Source organism: Stegodyphus dumicola, chromosome 1 (assembly GCF_044657685.1).
Source record: "Stegodyphus dumicola isolate Sdum_Otavi_A_Nest chromosome 1, ASM4465768v1".
NCBI lineage: Eukaryota > Metazoa > Arthropoda > Arachnida > Araneae > Eresidae > Stegodyphus > Stegodyphus dumicola.
Genome location: NC_140768.1, coordinates 9,238,610 through 9,251,308, shown reverse-complemented (window position 1 = coordinate 9,251,308; position 12,699 = coordinate 9,238,610). Strand labels below are relative to the sequence as shown.

The 12,699-nt window shown below is 29.4% G+C and overlaps 1 protein-coding gene across 1 annotated transcript in view; it reads left to right on the top strand.

The window, feature by feature from the left end:
- Positions 1-2,956: 2,956 nt before the first annotated feature.
- Positions 2,957-12,699, top strand: part of LOC118199617 (protein phosphatase PTC7 homolog) — a 32,078-nt gene continuing 22,335 nt past the window's right edge. The window contains exons 1-2 of the mRNA XM_035371509.2: positions 2,957-3,392; positions 10,056-10,235. Of these exons, the coding sequence (XP_035227400.1) occupies positions 3,155-3,392; positions 10,056-10,235 (418 nt within the window). The 5' untranslated portion in view covers positions 2,957-3,154. The remainder of the gene's footprint in view (positions 3,393-10,055; positions 10,236-12,699) is intronic.

Here is a 12,699-nt window from a genome sequence, read left to right as displayed (position 1 = left end):
TCCTATCGAAATATATCAAAAGCAACAGTTTGAATGCTACAGGTTATTAATCAACTAATACATACAGATATGTTAAAAAATAACAAGTTACATAATTTTTGCCATTTTTTAAAACTTGAAATACTAAAAATACACTGCTGGCTATTAAAATTGTTACATCACCGAAAGTCGCAATGCATGCACACAAACCAAGTACAAGTAGGGCCATCTAAATGGGAAGACTGCAGGGTGGGTTTTTTTCCACTTAGAAATCGCATTTAAATGTTGATTGTTTGTGCAAGTCATGGAACCAAATCAAGTCTGTGAGAGAATCTTTTGGTGGTCTGCTTTCAGCATCTACAAATTTAGAAACTATCCATTAATGGAAGTTTTGCTAGTTTTCTATACTATCCACAATAGCTATCTTAAAATATAAGCATTGTTACAAAAATATCCAGGGTTGAAATTCTATTAAATACATTATTATGCAATTCGTATTATTTTTTTACAATAATGCTTGTCAAGAATTTAAAGCAGGGGTTCTCAACCAGAGAGAGATTTACTTGGTTATTATTTAATTTTAGTTCATGAATATCGAAAAAAAAAAAAAAAAAAAAAAAAACTACTACTCATGTTTTGGTTATTTATCATAAATTTGTACACTTTTTAATGTATGAAAATAAAGGTAAATACATATTCATTGAGTTTGGAAAAAGAGGAGAGGGAATGAGAGAAGGGGTGAAATAATAACCACTAATTTAAAGGGTACCCCTTAAGTGCACCATATTCAATTAAATAAACATAAACAGATACCATACATTTCTGAACATAAGTTCTTTCAAAAATGTTTTTTGCGAACATTCAGAGGTTGAAAGTGTTGCCAAGCAGGCAAAGCATACAGATTATTTTCCAATCACAGTGCTATAAGTAACATTCTTGGCAGAAACAGACAGTATAATAGTATAATATGTAAACCACAGAAGAAACATTGTGTTAATTTACTTGGGGAGGGGGAATGTCTTAAAGCCTATTAACTGGTTTTTCTGTTTAATTTCACCAATTTCTTAGCCTGATTCCGTTTTCAAGCGAAAACACAAAATTATTATTTATACGTAATCTGATGAAACAAGTTAATTTCATGTACAAAAATTTTTGATTTATCCCCTTTGATACACTGTTAGATGAGAATGTTTCACACTACAAAATGAATTTTTGACAATTAAAAAAGTATACACATTTAAACACCCATGTAAAATCTATGTTATTCTGTAAAATTTATATACTGCTACCTTAAAATTCTCAAAAACAGAATGATTTATAATTTTCAAATAAATCAATTTCACATAATCTAAATTTTCAACGATATTGAACAATTTGTATTATTTATATTTATTACAATTACGCATGCAATGGATTTCGTAATTTAGACATATATCACAACTTGTTACAAACTGTAATCAAATTTTCTCTACTGAACTAGTGTATATTAATGAATTTCAAATCATTTTAACACACATTTTATAAACTTCTGATTTTTTTTTTTAGCTGAATTTTAAGTGCAACATACACTAATAGCAGTTTCGATGCAGTTCGATGGTAGACGGGACAAAACTCTGAAGAAAAATAACAGCTTTTTTTTCCAAATATTTCCCTCTTATTGAAATATTGGGAAATTTTCAAACACCGTCCTCATCTTTGAATTCATCTTCGTTATCTTCATTCACATCAACACCATTTTCGACTGATTCCACTGGTGTCTGGTTCAGCTTTTCCAAGAATGAACATAATAGAGTCTTATTTAAATGATCATTTTGGCTCTTTTCAAAAGTTTCATTTACTTCAAGTTCACTTTCTGGGTCATTAAATGTACCTTCGTTCGTTTCTTGAATATTTGAAGGTTCTTTATTCTCATTCGGCGGCTCGCTAACACCATTCATTTTTCTTGTAAACCAAAATTACAGATCTATTAAGATTGCAACGATAGCGACTCTTGTTTGTGCACTTCTTATTGTGTGTTAAGTTTTTGCACCCGTAGGATTTGAAGGATGCGTTTGTAACAATTTCATAATTTTGTTATATATGAGGGAAAAAAAAAAGATTCCTGTTACGAGGAGAAAACCTTTATTTATCATACACCTAATCGCCATTTCATAAATTTCCAACGACTGAAGCCACCTTTTCCGATGGCGATATTTTCTTTAAATCTAATCCACAATGGATGTTTTAATTCTCCATTTTAGAAAGAAAGAGGTATCTGGTTTGACCAGCGAAACGTTTTTATGAATATAATGCACAACAAAGTGCAAGCTTGCAAAAATTATAAAATAAATTCTTTTGTGTATTTCTGGTGCCGTTCACAGATTACATTCTAAAATGCTACAGCATGCAATGATTTTCGAGCAGTATTCCCTGGCATTTTGAGCTACTCATGAAAACCAGTAATAGTGTGCTTATGAATGCGTTTTATTATTTAGTTTAGCAGATGCTCCTTAGATTTGTCATTAAAAAGCAGTCTACCAAAAGTTGCTAGAAAATAAAGAACATCCTTGGCTATAAAAAAGAAGAATTAATTAAATATTCACAAAGCACTTGTGGTTTAGATCTCCATATGAGTCGTATTGAGTATTTTTTTGTCTCTTTACATTAAAACCTTAAATGAGGGAAGATATATGAAAAATGAAAAATATGATTAATTTGGCAGAAATGCATTTGTCCGCTGTGTTAGTTTAAATACATTTTAAATCTAAGTAACCTTTATATTTATTGAAAAAATGAATCTCTGTAAAGTTTAGTGGAAAAGAGATTATTTTTTTTTTCTTTTGAAACAAATGATATTTTAAATTTAGTTTAACATATTTTTAATTTTAATTGAATCTCGGGGTTATTTTTTATTCGTATTAATTCGGGTGTTTTTTTTTTTTTAATTGAGTTTCTGCCGAATGTAATGCGTAATATTATATAATATATTCGTACCACGTGGTGTGGGAATAAATGTGAATGAAAGCGCATCTGACTGTGTGATCTTAGTTTTCGAAAAGATTTATGAAAATATAGTGCAGTGTTTAATGAAAACTTTTAAACCAATATTGCGCAATAGTAAAGCGAATGAAACCGTAATAAATTTCACTGTGAGATCTCCTTCCAACGAGGGGAATGTTATGGACTGTCTGATAGAATGCAGTCCGTACTTGTTTATGGACGATTTTTAACTCGTGCTCTACTTAATGGAGTGTATAATTATTCCAGCAGCACTGAAGCAGCTGTAAATAGGAAAAGAGAAAGAGATTTCAGACTTTTAACAGCAGCTTGTGGTTTTCCTAAAGTTTCTTCACGATTTTCGGCACGGCTAAGTAGAGGACGCTATGGGGACGATGCAAGTTTTTTTGCAAGGTATAAAACAGCTGATGTATTAGGTAAGTCGTTACTTATTAGTATAAGCAATTTTGATTTTCTGTAATTGTCTATGTTAAAAAGAATAGCCCTTGTACTTAAGAATCGCTATATATACACGAAGTTACAGACTGTGACCTTCAAGAAAAAATGAATGTCCTTTGCTAGTAGTATGGTTAGTAATGTTTTTAAAGTCGGTAATAAATTAAGATTTGGAAGTTAATTTTTAGTTTCCGTTAATCCAATAAAAAGCATTTATTTACAAAAATTTTCTTTCGATACTTTAGGAATTGAAACTAGTTGTTTTCTTGAAGTTTAAAAGAGAACTGGCATGTAAATATATGTGAGTAATTACGTATGAAGTTAGTGCACATTATACGATATTATTCAGTTCGGAAGCTTATTAATGACCACATTGTTACATTTATATCTGAAAAGTATATGATGAAAGTGTTTAAATATACAAAAATGCGTTTATTCATAATCGTGACTTTTTTTTTTTTTTTTTTTTGTAATACTGAATTATTTTAATGAAAATTCTCAATTTGCTAAGCGAAAGATTTTTTTTTTTGGTAAGCTATTTCCATTTCTCCATCCATATAAGTGTGTGTTGTGTATCTGGGAAAATTTGTTATTCAACAAATACGAAATTGCAAATAAGGATTTAGCTTTTTGGTATTGAATAATCAGCCACTTTTGATATCATATCATACCTTTGGTATGATTTGGAGTATAATTTGAAATTACCTGAATTCTTAAGTCTGCCTTGTTTTAATAGAAGTTATGCATTTAAAGGGTAGCTATTATAGATCTAAATATTTAAAAATTATAAAAGTGCTTACAGCTTTCTTTCAGATTAAATTTATAAAAACTATTTATTTTATGTTTTGGTTGTCATCTTTTTGTTTAATAAATTTTCTTACTTCATTGGTTATAATATTTAAGTAGGGAAAAAAATTAAATTAAAATTATGTGTCCATTTAACATACTTTGTTATGGTAAAGTTGTACTTACCATGTCCAGAATAGGTGGTTTGTGATGTAAGCATGACGCCATATCAATTCAAAAAGTACTAGGTGGTAGTAATTTAAGTGAAACAACTAAAATATCTGTTACTTAAAAATACTGAACTCGCTGCATTTCGGCTTTAGTCATCAAGTTGTGTGGATATTATATAAGTACAGTGTCATTAACATTTGCATTAGGTTTTTTTGTTATGAAAGATTTATGATCTTATAGTTCATTCATTATAAGAAACACTTGTTTCGTTTAAAAAAAAAAAAAAAAAAAGATGACATAATGACTTAAGAATTTTTGTTATGTGATTATAATTAATTAGAATAACAATACATCTGGATAACTCTAAAATATAAATAATTACGTTGTCTTTTATCTGTTGGCAAAGATTCTTTTTACGATTACTATCTTTCAGGAGAGCTGTCACCAAAAATAATGTAGAAATCAAAGAACTTGATCAACAAATATGCTGGGAATGGGGAATGTTGAAAAGTAAACTGTGTTCTTCAGTAGGTTTGTTATGAAGATGCTGATGATGCAAAGTTATATTAATGAAATTACTATCTAAGACCTCAAAAATTACGTGTTACTACGATAAAATACGTACACTGAAATTAACACGTTGACGCCGGCATGACCCACCGGTGGGTCATGCATAATTGTTTCACGGGCCAGCATGACTCGCCGATAGATCATGCTCGTATATAAAAAAAATATGTAGTACAAAATTATATTTTATTTGAATTATTCAACAGTATATATTAACATTTCAAAAGTATAATCAAACATTCAATACAAAACAAGTAACTTAAAAATTAAATATAATTATTAATTTTTTCTATGCAGTTTTTTAAAGCAGGCTAAACAAAGTGCCGGCTTGCCCTTACAATTATCGCAATATGTTGTTACTTTCTTTGCTCTATTTGTGGCGTACTGAGTACCTTTTAGGCTTGCTAAGTATTTATAGCATTCTTTGCATCACTTTCTTGTCTTCCTCGCAGATCCTTTGTACGAATTAAAAAAATTTTTTTTTCTTTTTTGTTATTATTACTTCACTAGGGAGATTCACAAAATGGACAGACCACGAAACGGATTGCTAATTCAAGCGCCGCCGCACGAAAAGAACAATGAATATCCGTGCTGCCATCAGCATGTTAAAATATCATTAAAGTTACATGCAGCTTCCACCTTTCTTTTATAAATTATAATTTTTTTTCATCTTTTACTAATTTAAAATTCCTAGATTTATACCTATTCAAGGGACAGTGCATTTCGAGGACATTTGTAATGTATTTTGCCACAATGTGAGATTTCGTATTTTCATATATTACATTTTAGAAAATTATGCAGTTAGATATAGCATATTTTTATTTTTGTACAATAAAATATACTTTTTGAGCAGAATTAAACAATGCAGTTTTTATTTGTGGAGGTTAATTTTCCCTTTGTCTTTGCTGTTATAAATAGAAGATTTTAATAAATTGGTTTTATAGATAAATAAATAAATATATATAGACCGATAAATATTATGTATGGAAGATTTTGTGGATTTTAAAAAATGTCTGAAAAGAGCTTTGTTGTTAGTAATACATCAGTTTCCAATATCTTTTTTATAATTCTTTTTTCCATTTTCAGATAAATATATTGTGATGAACTTATTATTTTATGTAGTTAGAGAAGATTTATATAAGCCACGGAACTGAACACACAATCCTTTCTCTTGATTGCCTTAAAATAAATATTGTATAAGTATATAAGTATTGTAGATAAACTTGTATATTGTACATTTTCAACTAGTGAATTGCTTTTTAAAAATGTATGGTCTAGTTTTAAATAGTAATTATTAATTTATACTTTTATATATCTAAATCGATAAAAAATGCATTAATTGATAACAAGTTAAATTTTACTTCACCTAGAAGAATTTATGATCCTTATAATTGGATCTCAATGTGTAGCTGGGGTTAATCGAATAGGACTAGTTCTGTTTCTGTGAAATATATATATCTCACACAAAGGTTAGGTTTCTGAAATGATTGTTAAAAAATTCAAGTATTAAATATTAGACATATTTTGATATTTATAATTAATGTTTTAAAATTTAAATAGAATTATTAAAAACACCATGTAGCTCCATGAAACAAAATTTTTAATTTATGTATCCCTGTGTATCATTTTGCAAGATTTATTGCTATATTTTTAATGTTAATTTACATAAATGTATAATTAATGAAATAAAGCAAAATTTCAGTTGTTGAAATTTTTACTTTGCTTCTATCAGTATTTTCATTTAATTAAACAGTACTTATTATCAATATTTTCATTTAATGAAGTATATAGCATTGTTTCAAAGTTTAAATATGTCAACTAACAACATTTGTGGAATTTTATCTGAAGTTCTGAAGGTCAAAATTTGATTATGATAGTCGAGAGGTTTTTCTCATTGTGTAATCAATGTTCCATTTAACTACTTTTTTAAGTGGTAGCACCCTTGTTGATGCAAGAAAATGATTGGCTAGTTTTGAGGGTGTGGTTGCTAACTTTAAACAGTTGCCATTTTTTTTTTTTTTTTTTTTTTTTGGAAATGCTGCCAAGTTGGCGTCAAGTCAGTTGTTGCCATGCGTCAGCCATTGTTTACTGTCTCAAAAATATGCCTGGTGTAATTTCAGTCAAATAAATAATAACTTTTATTTCTTACTTTGAAGTACTTAATAAGTTGTTTGATAAGTAGTATTTTTATTTAGAAAATATGTATTTAAAAAGGTGTTTGAATTTATAATGAATCTTTTAGGATGTAAAAAAGGAAAAAATTATAACTTGGAATTTTCATGTTAATGAAAAAAAAAAAAAATAGTTTCATACTGTTGTACAGAATATGTACATCATAATATATATATTATGAATATATTTCATTATAATGATGTTAACAGAATATAATTAACAATATATATATAGAATGAAACAAACTTAGCAATATTGATGGCATATATGTTGTTCATTATCAGTGTTTGATAAATAAGAGGAACTTAGCAGATTAAATATTTTTACTTCAGTAATATGTTACAGCTACAAACATCTTGACACACTACTTGTGTCTATTTCAAAATGACATTTTGATAGTTTGCAGTAAGAATGGAGCAGCACAACCTGGCACATTATTTGTGTGTGTTCCAACAATTTTTAAATTTTCCTTAGTTTGCAGTAAGAAGGAAGTAGCAGTCCTGCTAGGCCGAAGTATAGAGAAAGGAAGTGCATTATGTTCAGGATGAAATCTGAATTCAGACAAATATAGTTTTGATTCTTAGTGTATTTTGATTGCATAATTAATACTGCTGTAAAATTATTATTGGCTTTTTGAATTTCAGTTCTATTTACATCATTATGTCATATGACATGGATTAGTCTCGAAATGAGGCAGTGCAGAAAGAGATTACTATTTTTAGAATAGAGAGGGTAAATCAATTTAAGCATTAAGAGGTTATTGCTAATTTAAATTAAGATTTATCTTCTACATATTATGTAGATAAAAATATGTAAAAGATAAATTGTTATAATTATTATTATTTTTGAAGTTGAAGGACTCTTTTAATGAATTCTCTATAACATGAGTACAAACCCAAAAGTAATGCTGATTTCTGTGGCAGTGTTTGGTGGCAGGTAATTTTGATTCTTCTGTTTTTTTCATGCTCTGATATTTCATATCCCAGGTACTGAAGTTCTTTGACTGCAGATTCACTTTCACACCTTTTTTTTTACTCTCACTCTTAAACCTGCTTCTTTTAAAAGCATAAAAACATTGTGTAAATCCTGGGTATGCATATCAGTTGTGTTACTAATGACTTCTGTCATCCAAATATATAAATAATTTGCCTAGTACATGCCTTTATGGTGGTCTGAAATCTAGTAGACACCCTACAAATGCCAGATGCCATCATGAGATATCTATACGTCCCTGATTTAATATTAAATGCCATTTTCATACTGATCTTCAGGTTTTACTCGTATCTGAAAGTGAGGTCCAGTGTGATCATATACTTTGTGGACTTGATTTTTATAATTGATTTTTATAATTATTTCTTCAATTATTGGTAAGGGGTAAATAGGCTATATTGTTGTACTGTTTAATTTCCTGTAATTGATAGGAAATTTGCATGCCTTAAAATTGGCGACAGGTGAATTATTCTTCTTTCTACATAAATCTACAGGGCTAGTGTAATGTCTACTTGTGTGGATTGTTTTGTTTTCATTTCTGAAATATGTTTCCCATTTGTGTCTTCTTTGACCTTTTCGTACTGATAGGATTTTTGCTCTATTTGTGTGGGGCTGTTCTCTGGGTAGTTTTGGGACTCACACATGGAGTAATCCTAAAGTCTCATTAACTTACCAGCTGTTCTAGCCATTTCTTCTCCATCAGAGGATCTTTAAAGTCCAAAGCTAGTGGCTGTACTTCCTTTTTCTTTACATGTTTTGTCTCTGATTACATTGGTGAATCAGTTCATTAGAATCCTCCTAATAATCAGTTCACACACTAGCTGCTTTAAAAAGATTTAGTTCCTAAATATGCTTTCCAAAAAATATCACCTTCTGCTGCTTATTCTGAACTTGCACATTCAGCATCACATGCCTTAATGAATTCACAATATTTGCACTGTTGTTCCTGTAGCCTCCCACAACCTACACTTTGTAAAGTTTTTCTTGAAAAACTTTTCAGCCACTAGACTACTCTACACCCTTCCTTGTATTTAACAAAGCCACTATACTGATTTTGTTAATATGATTTTCTTATTTGGCAGTTCTTCATTTATTAAACCAAAACTATTTTTTCATTGGAATCTGAGAGGCGGTTTGTTTGTTCCGATATGATATTTACCGTATAACCCCCGACTCCAACTTCGTCTCTAAGATGAGGAAATACTCTTAACAGTGCAACCTTAAATGCATCAAATTTGTAACTCTCACTAGAAGATCCTAGTAGATTCTTTCTGATGACCTTATGACCCATGACCTCTTAGCATGGCAGTTGCAGTGGCAACCTTCTGCACTTCACCAACCTCGTATAATAAAATTCAGAACTAACCTCTGCAATACAAAAATTGCATTTAGTAACTATCATGGTTTTTATTATTTCTCTGTAATCCTGGATTCAGGACATAAGACTGAATTTTCTAAGATAATTTTTCATATTTTTTCCTTCCAACAGTGAAAAGCTTATTTTGATTTATAATATTTATGGTCTGAAGTTAAAAAATCCAGGAAAGGTTAAGTTAATCATTAACTCTGGGTAGTATTGAACATTGGCCTTCATAATATTGAAGTTACATGCAAAATGCTATGCAACATTTGTTTATTATGGATAGGATTGCATTCCAGAATGAAGAAGTAACATCTTTGAGGTAAAAATTTAATTAGGAAATTTCATGATTATAATAATTATGTATTTTCCTTTAATTCATTGTAATTTAATAGGAGAAATAAATAAAAAGTAACTGATTTAGAGTGCAAATGGTTAATAAGAAATGTATTTTGCTTATATATCATTTGTTTCTGAAACTGCAGTACAGTGAAAATGCAGTTTTCTTTTGTTTAGATTAAGAATTAGTTTATTTTATGTTTATTATTAAATTTATTTTGAGGAGGGGAAAAAAACTTTAATTTTGTACGTTTTATAGGTGTAGCTGATGGTGTTGGAGGGTGGAGAGACTATGGGTTTGATCCTTCACGGTTTTCATACAGTTTGATGGAAACTTGTGAAAGACTTGTTGTGACTGGACGTTTTAATCCAAGAAGTCCTGGAAATCTTATAGCTAATAGTTATTATGAACTAAAAGAAAATAAGGATCAGATAGTAGGTAAGTGTAAATCAGTAAATAACAAATGCTTGTAAATAACAAAATGCTAATCGAGGACTAAGCAATGACTCAGTTTTAAAAAAATCACTATCGTGAGACATATAAATTAATTTTTATCATAAAAAATATTTCGTAAAATTTATTAGGAAAAATTTAGGCTTGTCAGAAATTGTCCCAGATAGGAATGAGACAATCCTATTGACTAACTGTGAGCTAGTAGGTAAATAGGTGAATTTTTCTAGATGCTATGTATTTCAGAATAATAGCAGTGTTATTTAATTGCTGGAACCATGTGAAATGTCGTGTTATTTATTTAGTTTCAAAACTGTATAAAGATCGCAGAATAAAAAATTTGGAAAAATTTATCCAAAAAAGAAATTAGTAGAATATGAATTTTTTTTTTTTTTTTTTTTAAACAAAAGTTCTCTGAAGAGTCAGACCTTTTTGTCCATCGAGCTACTCAAAAAGAGAAGATATCAAGTTAAAACTGATCTCATTTAAAAATCATAAATAAATAAATTGAATAAAAATACTCTCGGAGTATATAAGAGGTCGAGAAATTCAAGGAGGGGGCTTCAAAGTTTAGAAGGCATTTATTTCATCCCAATATGGGCAGAAGCTTATAGATGATGAATGAAATTTTATATATTATAATAATTTCAGGTGTGGCTTTTTAAGTATTATCATTCAAATTTCCCTGTTAGAGTAACCAGGAAATTGATAGTTATATAAATCAAATAATGTTCCTAACATATCCCCGACATGAAATAAAAAAAATTTGGGAGCATTGTTAAAAGCAAGCACATCAGCAAAAAAAAAGGGAGTCTAAAATCATGACTCAGCTCAACAGCATTTACTTTAATAGCTGTTGAAGCTAATATAGTCAAAAGTCGTTAATCCGGACTCGTCGAGACTTCGTCGATTGCGGATTATAGATCATCAGCTTAAATCTGGTAAGGTGGCATGCAGAAATTATAAAATTAAAAATATGAAACCGTAATTTATAAAATAAAGAACAATTATGATCTAAAAAGTATCAAAATTTACAAAAAAAAAAAAAAAAAAAAAAAAAGAAAGCTTAATATTTATTTGTTTACTTTATTAAACATTTCTTTCAATGTAAGTTGTTTAAGTTGCTTCGTTTTATGTGATAATACTTTCTCTTTAATTCTATAAACAGACATAATTTCTTCTTTAGTTACGCTGTTCAAGTCCTATAATTGCTGTGTCGAAAATACCAACTAATTTGTCAATCGAAATTTTTTCGTTTTCAATAACCTCTGTGTCACTTTCTTCACTATCGGAAGCAAATTATAATGACGAGGAATTTGATTTAAATCATATCAAAGACGGAGTACATCGAGATGAAATACTACATTTAGTAAGGAATTATAAGCCAAATAAAATAAAAACATCTGCCCTGAAGATAAGGATAGTGCTGACAGATCAACTTCCAATTCATTGTGCGCTGCTGCGTCCCCCCCCCAAAATGGATATGCCTTTATCCATTTTTTCCAGCAATTCCACTTTTTTTTTAATGGATATCGAAACATACTTTCGCTTTGTAGATCCTTTACATATTAGTAAATATATATCGGAAATTCTATTTGACATAATCGAAAGTTCAAGCTTACTTTTATAAAATTGCTCTAACAGTCTGCAAAAAATAATAAGCCGGATCAAATTTGAAGATTAAGAAACAACGCAATCTGCAACATTAACTGAAATAGATAATTAGATAATTTTAGCTTAGCTTATACCGTCTGTTATACATTAAATGCGCATGCGTAAATGTATTATGTGCATGCGCACACGCATATTTGCAGCCGTAAAGGGCTTACACGCATGCGTCATATTGACGCATGCGTGTAAGTATGTGTCAATATGTGACAATATGCAGAAAGTTTGTAGCTTTGAGGTCCGGATTATGGGTGTCCGAATTAACATCTTTTGACTGTTTTTTTTTTTTTTTTTAATAATAAGAACACAAGGAGAATTAAGCCAAATCTCTGTAAATTAGACAAAAAATGAATGTTTATTTTCCTGTTGTTAGAGTAACCAGGAAATTGATCAAATAATATAAATCAAATAATGTCCCTAACATATCCCCGACTTGAAATGAAAAAATTTTGGGAGCATTGTTAAAAGCAAGCGCATCTTGCTTTTAACAATGCAAGATGTTTTCACACTAGAAATTTTCATCTAGGATTTAACTTTGTGAGAATTAGTGTTGATTTAAAAAAAATGTCGGATTTGTCTCATTATCATCAAAAAGATTTTTAATGTAATTTAATCTAAAAATTAGCTTATTTTTATCTCCCTTTTTTTTTTGTGCTTAATGATAGCACAATATCAGTAAAAGATTTTGTTGTATTTTTTTAAACTAATATTGATTATTTACATAATGTTGCGTGTGTACAGTTTTATAACAGATTGAATGCACAAGTCTGATGAAAGGTTAATA